This window comes from Lissotriton helveticus, chromosome 6 (genome assembly GCF_964261635.1).
Source record: "Lissotriton helveticus chromosome 6, aLisHel1.1, whole genome shotgun sequence".
Lineage (NCBI taxonomy): Eukaryota > Metazoa > Chordata > Amphibia > Caudata > Salamandridae > Lissotriton > Lissotriton helveticus.
Genome location: NC_136067.1, coordinates 2046844628 through 2046862393, shown reverse-complemented (window position 1 = coordinate 2046862393; position 17766 = coordinate 2046844628). Strand labels below are relative to the sequence as shown.

Genomic DNA, 17766 nt, shown 5'->3' with positions numbered 1-17766 from the left:
GAGATGGGATGATAGTTTATTCTTTTCTGCTCACATCCAGCAGGTGTCAGCTGGGTGCCTAAACAAACTCAGAAACCTTCGAAAAAATCTTGACTTGCTGCCAGAAGACTGCCGTAAAGCTGTAGTTTAAGAAAACCACAATGCCCCTGCACTATACTATTGTGATAATAAAGTTTTTTGTCTCAGTAATGTCAATTCAGAGAGTGGAAAAGAACAGATGAACAACACCAAATTCATTTAGATAACTAAACAGTTGTTGACCATGTAAGACAAAATCGAGGTGTGGAAAGGATCCGTTGTTGGTGCGAAAATTCAGTTTTATTGTTCCTATATGTAGGCCAACACGTGTTTCATCGCAGGGAAACAGACTGCGAATCTTCAGGGCCTATTTGTTGAGGGGCAGCGACCACCTCGTTTTGATATTTATAGGGGATCCAGTGTTGGGAGTATCACATATTACGTGATCGTACACTCCAAGAGACCATCTGAGTCCCAAAAGTTCTGTACAGAGTATATACCGGGAGGAGAGGAATAACAGGTTACTTCTGTGTAGTGACGCTGTTAGGGACGAAGAAGGCGGGTGCACCTCCTCGTTACAGTTCTCCCTCTTTAGGTTCCCGGCGCCGGGAACCTAAAGAGGGAGAACTGTAACGAGGAGGTGCACCCGCCTTCTTCGTCCCTAACAGCGTCACTACACAGAAGTAACCTGTTATTCCTCTCCTCCCGGTATATACTCTGTACAGAACTTTTGAGACTCAGATGGTCTCTTGGAGTGTACGATCACGTAATATGTGATACTCCCAACACTGGATCCCCTATAAATATCAAAACGAGGTGGTCGCTGCCCCTCACCAAATAGGCCCTGAAGATTCGCAGTCTGTTTCCCTGCGATGAAACACGTGTTGGCCTACATATAGGAACAATAAAACTGAATTTTCGCACCAACAACGGATCCTTTCCACACCTCGTTTTTGTCTTACATGGTCAACAACTGTTTAGTTATCTAAATGAATTGGGTGTTGGTCATCTGTTCTTTTCCACTCTCTGAATTGACATTACCGAGACAAAAAACTTTATTATCACAATAGTATAGTGCAGGGGCATTGTGGTTTTCTTGTGTTTCGTATGGACTAAACTTGGTCCATTTTGAGCGGTTGTGAGGATTTACCGTTCGCCCCATTGCCTGTACTGACCATTTAAAATCAGTTATCTCTACCTTACTTGCACGGGTACTTTGGCTGTGCGCCTTGTAATTCTGGAACTCCTAAAAAACCTCCCAGTTGCTTGTGGAAAGCTGTAGTTTATGCGACTGTTACATCGAGGCTGGACTACGCCAACGGCCTCTATCTCGGCTTGCCAAAGTATTTGACCCAGCGTTTCCAGACCGTGCAGAATGCGGCTGCGAGGCTTATCAAACATATTCCTTTTAGACATCCTGTCTCTCCGCATCTGCGCGGTCTGCACTGGCTATCAGTGGCCAGTAGGATCAAATTTAAGGCTCTGACTCTGGCTTTCAGGGCACTGCAGAGTAACTGCCCTAACTACCTTAAATTGAGACTTCCCCGCTACCAGCAGTCGAGGTCTCTTCGTTCAAATATATTGAATCTGCCTACATGCTCCCCGAGCCTTGAAGGCTCGGCTTGGGGTAGGGCTTTCTCCGCTGGGACGGTAAAATTGTGGAATGCTTTGCCGTTGTCTATTCACTCTGCAACTTCAGAGATCTGCTTTAGGAAGCAGCTAAAGACATGGCTTTTTAATCAAAAAATCTAAACCACTTCATTTTACTTTGTTTGCTCACATAGCGCCGGGACACCTCCGTGTGAGGTAGCTGTTCGCGCTTTAGAAATATCAGTATTATTATTATTATTGGACGCTGCCTGGGTGGTATGTGGGGAGGGGTAGCTGTAAGTTCGAGGCAGTAGCCATACTGGATAATTTGTCTTACCCACCTGTCTGTTGTGATGGAATTCCAGACAGGTAGGAACTGTGTTAGTCTGCCCCCTACAGGAGAGGAGTGCTGTTGGGGGAGCAGAGGGAAGTCACTGTTTTGTGGTGGAAGAGGTTGGATTACTGTTGTTACCTCGACCTCTTCCTTTATTGTTGTTGCCTCTATAGCCTCCTCTAAAATATCCTTTACTGGAGGATGTCTGCGTATTGGATTTGAAGGAAGCAGTATTGTCTGCTCCAGTCTGTATGGAGCCTCCTCTATAGAAGGAGCGACGAAAGGAGCCTCTAGCTTGTGTGGACTGTAAAGCTCCCATAGATTGGACTGTATCGATGTCTTTCTTCATTTTCTCAGTGCTGTGTCTACCTCTGGTCCAAACAATTGATGTTGGCTGAAGGGCTGATTTAGGATGGTAGTTTGCACTTCCTGCTTAAATCCTGAACTGCGTAGCCACGCATGACGTCCAAGTAGGACACTAGTGTTTACAGCTCTAGATGCAGTGTCTGCTACATCAAGTGCGCACTTGAGGCATTTTTAATTAATTTGCCTTCTTGTACAAGGTTGTTTGCCTGCGCCTTATATTGGTCAGGTAGATGGTGTAGTAGTGTCTCTAACTGTTCATAGTGAGCCCTGTCACATCTTGAAAGGAGGGCTTGTGTGTTAGCTATACGCCATGTATTGGTAGCTTGTGCAGCTATCCTTTTGCCTGAAGCATCTATCACCTTAGATTCTTTATTAGGGGGTGGTGCTTCACCTGATGTCTGAGTTTGCTCTTTTTCTAGCATTTGACACGACTAGGAATCGAAGGCTAGCTGTCCTTTAATGTAGGCAGGATCCCCAGGAGCAGGCCTATTCTTTTTCTCAATTCTAGTGTTTAGAATCCTAGCATGTACACGTGTTTGATGACCCCTTTAATCATAGGCAGAATTTAAACAGACTTTTGTGATTGTTCAAAGGTATCTAATAAAATGTCTTCCTCTGCCTCATCTGAATGCACCATGACCCCGTGATAGATGGCAGCCCTATTCAGTAAGTGCCCCAAACCAATATTGTCTTCTGGGGAGAAGGTTTTGATGGCTATGAATGTGGGTCAGGAATATCTGGCACATCTTGTGGGTTTGGGTACTCCCAATCTGGATCATCAATAGGGTAGGGAAAAGACTCATCTGGGTCTGCCCCTCCCCCTATGCTATACTCAACATCATTTGGAGGTGTATGTGGTGAAGAATGAGGAGGAGAGTTCTCAGGAGAATTTGGAGGTGAAATGTTAAGGGGAACAGGAGATGAAGGAGAAGGAAGTATAGGAGGAGAAGGGTGCATAGGGAGATGTGGCAGAGTCCTTCTTGACAGGCACTGCAGGTGTAGGTGCTGTGTCTGATTTCCTTTTACTGTGTGGTGTAATGGACACATGGCCTGTCTTTGGGTCAATGTAGATCTTCTTTTGTAAAGGATCAGGTTGCAAAAGTTCTTCTCCTTACGGAACCTTTGCCAGCTCCGATTCTTTCAGTTCCGGGTGTGGTTGCTGCTTGTCTTTAGCCTTAGGAGTTGTTACTGTGTCCTTTGGCGTAGGTTTTGGCTCCGAAGGTATTGTTTTCGGAGTCGTAGGCTGTTTCGAGGGCTTGAGCACATTGGAATCAGGCCTTGTAGGTTTCGGTACCGAAGATATTGGCTTCGGAGTAGAAGCTGGTCTCGTCAGCCTGGAGGCGTCAGACGCCGGCTTCATAGATTTGTCTTTAGAAGTAGACTGTTGCGGAGCCGGGACTTCTTTCGGTTCCGGTGCCAAGGGAGCTGGTGGGATTGGCACATGCGGCTTGCTCGGTAAGGAGCTACCGGAAGGCTTGAGTATTTTCTTCGGAGCTGGGCTCAATGACGGGGCTTTCGAAGTGTTTTTTCGGTCGTGACTGGGCCCCGGAGGCGGAGTGTTGACCTTTGCCTTGGATTTGGGTGCTGGGTATGGGGCAGGGGCAGTAGTACTCACGCGCTGACCCGATGATATGGAGTCATCGGAGTCGTCTGCCTCGGATACGATTTGGAGATTGTCTGAATCTTCTTCGGGGACGAGCGAAACCTTTTCGTCGAAGATATCCACTGGTTCCGGAACCGATATCTGCATGGTGTGTCGATGGGCCCGCCGATCTCGAATGGTCTTCTTGGATCGAAAGGATGCACAGGCTGTAAAGCTGGATTCGTCGTGTTCTGGCGATAAGCACAGGTTACAGACCTCGTGATGGTCATTGTGTGGAAACTTTGCTCCACACTTGGGGCATCTTTTGAATGGCGTCCTTTCCATGAGGTGTAGGTCTCACGGCGTGGATAGGCCCAAAGGCCCGCGTCGACGACCGGAATCGAGGTGATGGAGTCAAGTCGACGTTTATCGATATCGAGAGTAGTTTGGTGAAGTTTGAATACGTTTTTACGCGGCGAAGTACTTGAAAAGTAGATTTCAGAGCGGAAAAGTTTCATCCGAACCCAGTGGCGGAAAAAAACAATCTAAGGATGGAGCCGATGCCCATGCGCACTATTGTCCAAGGGAGGAGTCACCTATCTCGTGACTACAAAATACTTCTTCCAAGATGACAGCAACATGCAATCATCCGAGCCCAACACCAGGAGGCGATCTAATGCAAAGTGTAGAATCTGCAGCTCATATGCCTCGAACAGTGAGTTATCGGCTTTTAGGTAAGTACTCGACTGGCAGAGTTAGGGTTCTGGGCATAGACTCGGGGGTCTCCCAGGGTCAGGTAGCTACAGTTGGTACACCATCAGCGGCACAGGGGCAGACGGGTGCAGAGGTAGTTAGGCCCAATGTTATCCAATGAGAGGCAGGGGGCCTTCGGTTGGTGGCTGCTGGCTAGCAGGCCACGCGGCTGTGGGAGCTGGGCTCCTGGTTACTTGCTCAGGGTAAATGGGGAAGTAGGATAGGACAAATGTTGCACTGCCAGGGGCACTCGGGCTGCTGGGTGCAGGGTGCTTTTGAGCCGTCGGGCGCTCAATGTTATTCAATGGAGATCTTGAAAAGGGAACAGAGGCTGCAGGCTCGGGGATGGAGATCCTTCAGGAGCGACGAACACTTCGAGGGGTAAGTTGGGATCTTGTAGGATAGGTAGGCACCCCGGAGTTGGGCACAGGAGGCTGGGGCAAGCCGGGTGCCGGGGTGTCTTTTGACGTTGGGAATTCTTACCCTCTGCTGGTCGCGGTTGGGGGGGGGTTCCCTGGTTCTGAGTCTGCAGGCGTCGTCTGGCCGTCTAGGAGGGTCCTTGGGCACTGGATTCCAGGTCAGAATTGCCGGGGGGACGTCCTCGGGGTCTTTGTCCACTTGGGCACAGACCGGGCTCACGGGTGCAGAGTGGGGTGGGTTTGCGGTTCCTGGCTGGCACCAGGGGTATTGCTGTTGGAGCAAAACCACTGCTCGTGGGAGTCCCAGTCTCTAACAGGGTCAAGGCAGGCAGGTCCTCCGAGTTTCTCGAGGTTGCTGTCCGCAGGAGACACCAGGATTTAGCAGAAGCAGGTTCAATGATCAAAAGGCCTGTAGGGCTGGGGCCAAGTCAGTTGGTGTTGTCCTCTTGTTAGCAGCTGCACGGCAGGTTTTCTTCTTCTTGGTCTTCTTTCGAAATCGGGATCTGAGGAAGGAAGGGTCAGGGTGACCCTAAATACTAAATTTAGGGGTGTTACAGGTAGGGTGAGGGCAAGGACCAATAGGGCCCTGTCCTGGGATGGGTACATCCCCTAACCTGCTCCGCTCCTGTGCGAGGGGGGCAGGGGACTAGCTGTGAGTGGGTAGGGCTCCCCATCCTCTAAGATGGCGGTAGCCCAGAGTCGTGCTTCACCTCGCCTGCTCCTCCGGAGGGGTGGAGTTGGCACAGGCTGGCACACAGTTTCCTGACGTAGGGTTCCCAGCCAGAGTGGGGGGCAGAACTGGTGGAGGCCAGTTGCTGAGTACAGCAAGTGGCCTGGAGAAGCTCACAAAGGTGGCATGACTTTGAAGCTTCCCCCTGTCCATCCTGGGGAGGAGACCTAGCACCTCGCCCAGGATGTGCATTGTTGCAGGCCCAGGAGCGAGGGGGGCTCTCCACCCAGGTCCAGCAACATGTCTGCTGTGTGGCAGCCTAGGCAGCCTCTCCCCGACAAGACGTGGATTGTAGGTTAGGTTTCAGGGGGCATCTTTAAGATGCCCTCTGTAGTGCATTTTTCATTAAATCCCACACTGGCATCAGTGTGGGTTTAATGTGCTGAGAAGTTTGATATCAAACTTGTCAGTCTTCAGTGTAGCCATTATGGTGCTGTGGAGTTCCTAATGACAACCTCCCAGGACCATATACTCTTAATGGCATCACTGCACTTAGTGTCCAGGAATTGCCCTGGGTACTGTAGGGGCGCAGGGCTCATGCACCTGTGCCCACACCACTGGCATAGGGCACCCAGCTAGAGGGGTGGCTGATGTATGCCAGGGCAGTGCGCACTGGGATGTTTGCCATGTCGACTCTTGGTTTTAGTTCTGCACCAGGACACTCAGCCTGCAAAGTGTGTGTGGGGTCTCGGTCTCTCTCTCTCTCGGTCTCTCTCTCTCTCGGTCTCTCTCTCTCTCGGTCTCTCTCTCTCTCGGTCTCTCTCTCTCTCGGTCTCTCTCTCTCTCTCGGTCTCTCTCTCTCTCTCGGTCTCTCTCTCTCTCTCGGTCTCTCTCTCTCTCTCTCGGTCTCTCTCTCGGTCTCTCTCTCTCTCTGTGTGTGTGTGTGTGTGTGTGTGTGTGTGTGTGCAGGGCCCCTAAGGGATGCACAATAAGTGCTGCAGCCCTTAGGGGTCTTCTCTGGTCACAATGCCCTGGGTACCCATGGTACCATTTACCAGGGGCTGACCTTGTGGCCAGAGATGCCAATTGGGTTTTAACTTCAATACAGTTTTAGGGAAGGAACATAGGCCCTGAGCACCTGATTGGCAGGAGCCCAGGGCACACTCAGTCAAAGCACATCAGCAATTCAGCAAAAGGTGGGGGCATACCATGCAAGAAAGATGGCACTTTCTCACAAAGGCAAGAAGCTTTTTCTGGATTTTCAAGTAGCTAGTCTGTATGCATCATTTATATGGTGCTTTGCAGCTCTGACAAAGTGACGGAGGGCTCAGATTTTCTCTAGGTTCCTTTGCAACCTTCAGGTATACTGTTACAATGGGTCTCAGGCCCGGTTTCTGTGATCAAATTCATTGTGGAGGAAAATCAAATTGAACCCACTAGAACACGCTTAGCACCCAGGTGGCAAAACAGCACAATTTCTGATTTATCTAATATTTCATTCAGCAAAAAGTGGGGGCATACCATGCAAGAAAGATGGCACTTTCTCACAAAGGCAAGAAGCGTTTTCTGGATTTTCAAGTAGCTAGTCTGTATGCATCATTTATACAGTGCTTTGCAGCTCTGACAAAGTGACGGAGGGCTCAGATTTTCTCTAGGTTCCTTTGTAACCTTCAGGTATACTGTTACAATGGGTCTCTGACCCGGTTTCTGTGATCAAATTCATTGTGGAGGAAAATCAAATAGAACCCACTAGAACACGCTTAGCACCCAGGTGGCAAAACAGCACCATTTCTGATTTAACTAATATTTCAATCAAATATATCCATATAGTGGCGCAGCCAGAACCCAAATACAAGATCAATTTGGCAAGTTCTTAGTGCATATATTACTAAACGTGCTCCAAAGAAATTATCTTTTTTAAGTGTGCAATTGTTGCACAAGATACACAAGAAATGCTCACCCCTGCAGCATCCCCTCTTCTCACACATACCTTTGGAATCTCCATTACAGGAGTAGGTGCTTTAGGCTGCTGAGACACCAGGGTAGATGGCCACTTCCTCACATCCTGTCCGAATCCTGGAGGAGCTAATACCTGCACACAAGTTGATATAGTTGATAGGAGTATCAATAGGGGTGGGCACAATTATAGTTCGATCAGAGTAACTGAGAAACATTAATAAAATTACAATTACAGCTAGTGATTGGTGCAGGAAAATCTTCCTACAAAAAGAGTGTAAGGGTTCAGAAAAAGACAAGCCTAAGGATGTGTCAGTTATTTTGTTCAACGCAATTACACACTTGTGAAGATTTTCCAACAATTTCAAATTTATAGAAGCTAATTCCATCCACTATAAGCTGTTAGCAAATACCCCTCATGAGCACTTTAACCTCACTGTAAAAATACAGAAAACTGCACGTTCTTGGTTAGGACTGTCAAGTGTTCACTTCTCAAAGCGGTTATCACGACAAGACAAGAGACCACAAAGAGCACGCATCAAGGTGTAGACACACAATGTGACATGCAGCACTTTCTACCATCACATTCTATCTGCTAAGTACATGTCTAAAGAGTGAGGCAGAGTGGTTGTGTGAGGGCATCACTGTTCAATGTGCACTCGCCTCCATCGTCAACACTGAACCCCAGACTAGTGGTGTTTCATGAGTGACAACATAAGATGCCTTTGCTGTTCAACATATGGAAATTAAGACATCAATTGGATGCTGCGGCTGTAGTCCGTACCTGACCGTCGATATAGGCGACTTCTCCACGTAGGATCACCCTTCGCACTGCTCCTTTCACCTTCATACCCTCAAAAGGAGTCCACTTCGACTTGGTGAACTGCATGTGACTGGGTATGATCCACTCATGCTCCAGGTCGACCTGTTTGAAACCAATAGGTAGAAATGGTCATTCCCCAAACAGGGACACTTTACAGTCAATGAAGTTGCCATAACTAAAAGGTCAGAGCAATGGACAACATCATTCCACATCCTCTGCTGGCTTTAAGAAGGGCAACAGCTTCTGCCTTTGAGGCTGCTACAACCTCAGCACTGTTACTATTTAAAGAGAAATTTCATTTTGTATTTATCATTTGGGAAGAAAGAAAACTTCAAATGAAGTTATAGGCTTTGACCAGGAGCCAGTCTGGTCTCCAGCATTGACACTCCCTCCACAAATTTAATGGCTGGAACCCAGGAGATACACTAAGGAGACTGTCAAGCATGCATGTCAGAGGAGAAGCATGATGAATGCCTACATCTCAGATCCTCACCTCTATATAGGTGTTCTCCTGCACTGGCAGGGAGAAGATCTTGCGAGGGTTTTCGTAGAGTCGTTTGATGAGATCATCCATGGTCAGACGTCCGTCAGATACGGCAGTCAGGAGCAGCGGCAACATGGTCTCCAGTCCGGGATAGCCTGGAGGTGGATCTTTGCTACTTTTTTCTTCCACCGTATGAGGAGCTTAAATATAGAACAGTTACATGTGAGCCATCACCCCATACCAGTACAAGAAAGGCCAAACTCCTAGCTACCAAAGAGAATTGGTGAGCAAGCCCACATCGCTCACAGACACAAACATAGGTGTTAACATTTTCATAGGAAGTGACAGCAAAGGTAGTACACATTGATCTGATATCCCATGACCCTAAAGCTAATGAGTCACCCCAAAGACCAGAAACAGCAACAGATAAAAGCTGCAATAATCCATGAAAAACCCACAATATGCACTACTTTTCCTAATATGTAGATTGGATAGCTGTCACAGAAAAAGGAAGCATGCACATTTGATAATTCAGCCAATAAAACCTGCTAGAGCTGACAAGGCATGTAGTCTAAGCGGTCTTCATAGGAAAGGGTAAAAATATGGCCCAAACCCTCTAACTTTCTTTGACAAATAGAAGATAAAATTCTTCGTAATTCAGTCAAAAAGTCAGACCTATGCTCAGCGGAGGGCCCAAAAAGAACAAACATTGTGACTATATCTTTGGTGATGTGAAGCATGACAAGAATAAATGCTTGATCATCTAGTTGCTACAATCCTTATGTTCAGCCACTTTGCTTTAACCTTTGGTACCCAGCTGCAGCCCCCAGGTCTATGCATCAAAATCCCATCCACCAACTACACTCTTATCGCCATCTTCTACCAGTGCGCCCTGCCATCAATCTCCAGTTCACCATCTGAACTCAATGCACCACTTCTTTTTAAACCACATTAAAATCTACCTTACACAATGTGTTCCCTGCTGTGAAAACACTAGAGAACCCTCTGCCAACCAGCATTCCTGGACAGAATAAAATTCTCGGACTGTACCGTCCAAGAGACCGAACTCCATTCCATTCTCTCTAGTGGTGCATTATACTGCCCGCCTTCAAGCGCAAACTCACCATGATCAGTGGCAAAGCAATCAATAGACTCCAGGTTTTCCCACAAGGCCTCCATGTCTTCGCGAGTGCCCAGCATGGGGCGAACTTGCCCACGTGCATTGCCTAAGCGATCCAGATCATCCTGGCAGAGGAAGAGGTGGTGCGGGGCCACCTCGCAGGTGACCTGGATGCCTTTTTGCTTGGCAGCTTTAATAATCATAATCTGAAAGGCATGGACAAAAAAAATAGGGTAAGAAGGAAATCTCAAATTTACAACCGACACCAGCAGTTTTAAGTGAAACACTTTCAAAGTGACAATATTTTACCACAATAAATGAGCCAATATAATGTTTGAATAAACTGCAACCTTTAATTAAACTCAGATAATCTAGGGTTTGTTTGACCTCAGTGATGAGCAGCACGTGTATGCCAAAAGTCTCATTCCATCTGCAATTTTTTTACTAAAAGGGACCGCTGATCTGAAAAACTCAAGTACGCCCACTGAAAGGATGTACTCATGATGCACATCTAAACTTCTGTATGTGCAAGATCTGCAAGCACTTCCTGTTCAGACTCATCACTTTAGATCATGCATGGAGACACAAGATTTGTTTTAGTTTCCTCACCTCCTCCTTTTTAGCCACGTGGCAGATGTGAACCGAGCGCTGGTACAGCTGAGCCACCATCAGAATAGCTGCAACCGTCTGCTTTTCTGCATGCGCCACGATGGGAAGATGCTTCGGCCATTTTTCAAAATGCTACATTGGAAAGAAAGGAGATATCAGCTACGCAAGACAGAAATCCCACATACCTCCCGACTTCAACAATCAGTGCTTCCTCACACAAGAGCGATAGCATTAGACAGGTTACAGAACATATAACCCCAATCAATAGGCACAAAAGAAAACGGACAAGAAGTCTGGCTCCTTTAACCACATACTTGACTGGCATTAGGTAAAGTTTGTTGGTCCCAGAGTCCATAAACCTTCACAATTTCCCCCTACTAGAATTCAGTCACTGTGGGCACACAGCTTCCCAACAATCTTCACCATGTTTGTAGTCTATAGGGCAGTGACTATAAAAAGACAGCCTGCACTACCTAAATATGCCATGCTATAATCTGGTACCAGCCAGAACTGACATGCACCTGGAATTACACTATCCAACTTTATTGGGCATAAATTCCTAAAACCTCTATGTACCTCCAGTGTCGTTAAAAGTATCCTTGGATTACATCCCCCAGCTTAAAAGCTTAGAGAGGAATGAGCAAAGCTTTGATGACTTCCAGGATTGTAGAGTGGAGCAAGTGCTTTGTCAACTCAAGGTAGAGTTGTATTATCTGAAAATAAGCTAAAATATATTGTACCAACGCTGAATATACTGAGTGGTAGAACATACTGACCTACTGAAATAGACTGTTCATCCAGTGACCACCTAAATTCCTAAAACCTCGCTCAGAGGAAGCTGCATAGAAGTTCACGTATCACCACCGTGGAGAGGGAAGAAGCCAAAAGGAAAAAAAAAAGCACACAGCAAAAGGAGTGAGGAACAAGGCGAGCCCAAAAAGCAGCAGCGGAAGCACCCAACTGCAAAGGTAGCTACGTGATCAATCCTGCAAAGTGAAGAGCAAGTTGCTTGCCATTGGTAAAGCCCTTTCTGGTGGATACCATCTAACTGCAGACTTCATAACCATTATTGTATTACCAGGCGCCAGCCTGAATCAGAATAGGATTCTTAGAAATGCTCCACAACTGGTAGTGGTGGTGGTTATGAGGGTATGTGGTGGACTCCCTACCACCCCAGAAGGGAATGAGCAGAGCCACAATTAAGGGCCACCTCTGTGTGCTGATATTAGTTTCATTCATCTGTCTCATTCTGCACAGAGCAGAGAACAAATCATTGGTGACAGTGTGCTGATATCCATTTTGGGAACTTTGTCAATGTTTGTTTTTTCCTTTTGACATGCTTTTCAGTATCTTACATTTGCTTTACAGCATGGCCAAAAGGAATTGGCAAAGCCAATGCGTCACAAAGGAGAGACCTATTGGCTATGCCAATGCTCGATTAAACATGAATGCTGTTCCCACATTGAGAAATTCAACCTGAAGAATAGAAGAACGACCTCTGCCCATCATCTTTTGGTTACATCTTTATCTTGCTTGAGGGGGTAGAAAAGATGAGTCAGGGGTTACCAATCTCCTCAGCCCACCTCTTCACAACTCTTTTCAGTCATCCTAGTCAGCCCCACCCTTTTTCACTCCCTACTCAATGCCTACATAGACCCTAGTCCATCTTACCTGACAACCGTAATCATTACCCTTGCCTCTATTCCTTCCGACACGTTTTTAATCGTGTGATCTTCCAGTCAGCCCTTGCTGCCCGTGCCTCTTCCTCTATATGTACAGGTGGGCCACAGATCTCAAAAACAATACTGAAACCTACATATTTGTAATGGCAGCAACCTTTTTACCCACTCCTGTCTTTTGTAGAAACTAAATTTGCTTAGAATTCCTAACTAGTCGGTAGTCTGGCATTAATGCCTTTCTCAGTCTCTTCTGAAAACTGTTTGGCTTTCGTCAGAAATTATTCTTACATTCAGGTATTTTACAAAAAAGGAGAATGATCAGCTTGGGTTCATTAGACAAGTAGTCTCCATTTTGGTTTGTTACTGAATTTAGATGCTACTCCTGTGCACTACCAGTCCGAATACATGCAGTTAATGGTAAGACATTGAAGAGCCATAAGTCCCTGTGAGATGAAAGCATCCAACACTGACTGTCACCCAAACATATTACATAATGTTACTCGCCTCCATCCAGAGGGACACATTGTCCATCTTGAGATCTGAAAAGGTGTCATTCAGATACATCTTGAGCCCAGCGGCACATGCTGCGATTGGTGCCAATAGACTGGCATTATCAGAAGATGCGCCGATAAAGACTGCGAAGTCACAGCGAGCGCCAGCTTCGGCCAACTAAAAGGGAAAATATTGAGGTACAAAGTGATCAGGAACTGAGAAGCAAACAAGGTGAACAATCACAGGGGTTTCATTCCAAAAGTCATACAAAGGATCTTTTTTAGAAAATGCTTTTACACCAGACCATTAGCCTATATATTGCTCACATATGTGAAACAAGTAGTGGAAACTGAAGGAAATGCAATGAAAAGATGACTTTATGCCACAATTTAGTATGTGTGACTCTTCTTTGCCCCACTTCCTTGTAAAAGGACAAAGCACGGTGAAAGATGAGGCAGAAGTTTTCACACTGAATTATTGCAGTGTGGACAGATGTGTTGTCCACATGTGGACAGGGTGTTGCCCAATCATGCACAAACTTAAAATCATTTCTGAAAAAAGTTCCACTTCTCAAAACAGAACATCACTCCAACATGCATACCTTATGTGCCAGTGAGAAGGAAGCAGAGTCTATGATGGCAGGGGAGGTGTTGGGCATAGCACACACCATGGTGACACCTCCTGCCAATGCTGCTGCTGTGCCGGAAGAAAAGTCTTCTTTATGGGTGGCTCCAGGTTCACGCAGGTGGACATGGACATCAATGAAACCTGTGGAAAGATAAAGGCATTGAGAGGAAGAGAAAGCAGAGCAAGACTAGGAACTCTCATCCTGGCAAGGATAGCTGAATTCTGGTATAATAAGGTCCATCAACTAAGGTGACTCATGCTAGGTTTGTTCTAGTAGCTGCCTCTTGCAGCAGCGTCTTTTTCAGTGAGACCAAAGAGAAACACGTTGGCATTTCGATATGGAAATGGGGCTCTACAACCAACGCACCTGAGGCCAAACATGCATTCAAGACTTTTCACCTAACAAGGAGTAAATATTATTTAAATGATGGAAACAGCTAAGCACTGGTTTGTACGGACAGCGGAGTCTTTGGGCATTATTAAGGGACTACTATATCCACAATGCCTGTGAGTAAACGCCCACATGGGCGGGACTTGTTACAAATTAAATCAGCTGTCCCATACTGAATTTGTTTGTACCGTCATTTTGCCAGTGAACAAGGGCAGTGAATGCTTGAAACGCGTATGGCAATTGAAGGGTCTGGAGCATTGCTGACCTCTGTGCTGCCGGTGGTAATTTGTGTGTATACCTCTCCATGTGTGATGATTCCATGAAGGGCAACCTGTGACAGAAATACTAAGCGGCCCGCCTGGTCGCGGAAGAGTCCCGCTGCAGAGGGGCGGATCCCAATGTTTGGATTACGAACATTGTTGGGAACGGAGGGGGCCTTAATCATCGGTATATATTGGCACGGAGGCCAAACATGCATTCAAGACTTTCCACCTAACAAGGAGTAAATATTATTTAAATGATGGAAACAGCTAAGCACTGGTTTGTACGGACAGCGGAGTCTTTGGGCATTATTAAGGGACTACTATATCCACAATGCCTGTGAGTAAACGCCCACATGGGCGGGACTTGTTACAAATTAAATCAGCTGTCCCATACTGAATTTGTTTGTACCGTCATTTTGCCAGTGAACAAGGGCAGTGAATGCTTGAAACGCGTATGGCAATTGAAGGGTCTGGAGCATTGCTGACCTCTGTGCTGCCGGTGGTAATTTGTGTGTATACCTCTCCGTGTGTGATGATTCCATGAAGGGCAACCTGTGACAGAAATTATATATATATATATATATATATATATATATATATATATATATATCACAGCTCCAAAGTCCCAATAATACCCAGCCGGGTCACAGGAATATAAAGCACTCTCGAGCACGGCAGTGTTCTTTAGCAGGGCGGTTTATTAGACAAACAGACGCGTTTCGGGAGAGCCCTCCCTTTCTCAATGTTTACATCTGAAATGCAGAGCGCAGCGCCATTATCAATGTTTGCCAAGAGAATCAAAACAAACAAAGGACAAATTCTTACATGAGATGCTGGGCGCCATCTTAGAGTGTATACTCTCAACACAATTGACATTGAATTACTAGCAAGTTTATAACACCTGGATACTGCCGTGTATCGGCGAGGTTGATATCTTAGAAAATGAAACCATGTATTATAATCAATCTTAATACATTCTTTTGGCCAAGACATCAATGTATTGTTGAAAGATAATCAACTACCGACAAAAAACACACAAAGCTCTAATGTGGTCAAGTCGGACAAAATCTAGCCGTGGATCGGCAATTGCAGCCCAATTGGACTGCCACAACTTAGGTGTTATCAAAAACGGAAGCAATTCATCTAGTTGAATATTACTAGTAATAGTATCATCCATCGCAAGAACAAAGACAAAATCTACAGGACATTTCAAAGAATATAGCACAAACTTTTCAACTCATATACAGAAAATTCAATATTGGACTCAAATGATTCTCGAGATACAGAAAAGGACATCATTAACCCAAATGAGAGGCCAGTTCTTCTCCCATATTTAAGCCTCCAGGTGCTTTGGTCTCCAGGTCTAAAATGTAACGAGACTCAAGTCTCCTAAGTGTGAGCAATCTATTGCCCCCTCTGGGGTTTTCTTCGACTTGGTCCAAACAAAAATACCTGAGAAGATTCCTGTCACTGTTGTGTTTCAGAGAGAAGTGTCGGGCCACAGGATACGTAAAGTCTTTATTAACAATGGCCCGCATATGTTCTAATACCCTCAACTTGACAGGATTAATGGTACTCCCAACGTACTGTAGCATGCAGGGACACATCAGGCAATAAACTGCGAAGTCTGTGTGGCATGACATAAATTTGGTTATAGACCTCCCATCTTTCCTACCCGGGACTTGGTATGTCAATGTTCTTTTACTTGCCACACAGGCCTTGCATTTTCCACAAGGGAAAAAACCTTTGGTGTCCTTCAAGGTGCCTAATGGTTTACGTATTGGTGGTAAATAGCTATGAACTATTTGATCTCGTAGAGATCTGGCCTTCCTAAACGTAATTAGCGGTGTGTTGGGAATATCAGGCCCTACGATCTGATCAGATTTCAAAATGTGCCAATGCTTTGACAAGATAGATCGTAGTTTGAAAGAATCGGCAGCATAGGGTGTTATGATGCGGAATCTTTCCTCAGTATTAGGACCTGTCTTCTTAACAAAGAGACTAGCACGGGGTATTTTTCTTACCCTGTTAAGGGTCTCTAGAAGAAGGGAAGAGTTGTACCCTCTCATGATAAATCTTTCCATGCTTTCACCAGCTGCTTTTTCAAAATGTACATTTTGACTACAGTTGCGCTTCAACCGCAAAAATTCCCCGTAAGGGATATTATTAATCAATTTGCGAGGATGACCACTGGAGGCGTGTAAAACGCTGTTACCAGCCGTGGATTTGCGGTAAAGTTGTGTGCAAATGCGTCCCTCATTGACACTTATTTCTAGGTCTAGGTAATTGACCTTTTCCTTACTGATTTCACTGGTAAATCTTAAGTGGTACTCGTTCTCGTTGAGCAATTGGATATATTGGTTGGCTTCATCTATTGTTCCATTCCACACCAGGAACAGATCATCTATGTATCTGCTCCAGGTCACCACCTTGGTGTTTCAAGTGGCGAGTCTGGGGGCCCAGGCTACCTGCTCCTCCCACCAGCCTACGAATAAATTCGCGTAGCTGGGGGCGAAGCAGGAACCCATGGCCGTACCAGAGAGTTGGCGATACATAGTGTCCTGAAAGAGAAAGATATTGTTATGCAGGCAAAATGCAATAAGTTCCAATAGCATCTTATTGTGCATTGCATATTTGAGTTCTCTCTTACTCAGGAAATATTCCACTGCGTGGAGACCCTGTTCATGGTCTATACAAGTGTATAGACTTGTAATGTCCAGGGTGATCAATATATAAGACGCTTGCCAATCCAACAGTTCCACCTTTTCAATGAAATCTGTGGTGTCTCATATACGATCTCAGGGACAGTACAAAATTAAACAGGTGATGATCCAAGAATTTTGAAAGATTTTCAGTCAATCCTCCCATCGATGAAATTATCGGTCTTCCTGGGGGTTCCTTAATGTCTTTGTGGACCTTGGGTAGGTGATAAAAACAAGGTAGTGTAGGGTTAGTAGTTTTTAGGAACAGGTATTCCTCCAAGTTTAACATCTGTTTATCATACCACTTCTTAAGCAAGATGTGAAGATCATTGATGCTGGCCGAATATTCCTGTTTCTTTATCACAGTATAACAGGAAACATCCTGAAGTTGGCGCATGGCTTCTGCCACATATTTAGGTCTCGACATGATCACAATATTACCTCCTTTGTCGGAGGGTTTGCATACTATGGTCTTGTCCTCCAAAAGTGTATTAATAGCAAGTTTTTGTGCTTTGGTGGTATTATATTGCGTCTTCTGTTTACTATGTGTTGTTCTCATGGCCATCAGGTCCCTGGTAACCACATCAGAGAAGACATCAATAGGGTTCAAAGCTAGCTGGGGGACGAATTTGGAGGCCAACTTGAAGTCACTCTTGGGTGCGACTTGATCAATGTTAACATTTGCCAGTCTTTGCGTGAGCGTGTTATCCATAGTGTTGGTTTCCATGTCGCTTTCTCGTCTTAAGTCATGTAGTACTTCACAAGCTGTTAAATCGTTCACTGTTAGAAGGTCAGTTGCCTTTCGGTCTTGTCTGAGTTGTTTAGCTTCTTTCGCTGTGGGTTTTGTTTTATGAAACTTGTGCAGTTTAACTCTCCGAATAAATTTAT

The 17766-nt window shown here is 45.7% G+C and overlaps 1 protein-coding gene across 7 annotated transcripts in view; it reads right to left on the bottom strand.

The window, feature by feature from the left end:
* Positions 1-17766, bottom strand: part of CAD (carbamoyl-phosphate synthetase 2, aspartate transcarbamylase, and dihydroorotase) — a 414808-nt gene that overhangs the window by 168313 nt on the left and 228729 nt on the right. For all 7 annotated transcript variants that reach the window (XM_078650082.1, XM_078650077.1, XM_078650079.1 and 4 more), the window contains exons 28-34: positions 13497-13663; positions 12908-13072; positions 10725-10856; positions 10120-10321; positions 9005-9195; positions 8473-8613; positions 7723-7824 (exon numbers count right to left, since the gene is read on the bottom strand). In XM_078650082.1, the coding sequence (XP_078506208.1) occupies positions 7723-7824; positions 8473-8613; positions 9005-9195; positions 10120-10321; positions 10725-10856; positions 12908-13072; positions 13497-13663 (1100 nt within the window). The remainder of the gene's footprint in view (positions 1-7722; positions 7825-8472; positions 8614-9004; positions 9196-10119; positions 10322-10724; positions 10857-12907; positions 13073-13496; positions 13664-17766) is intronic.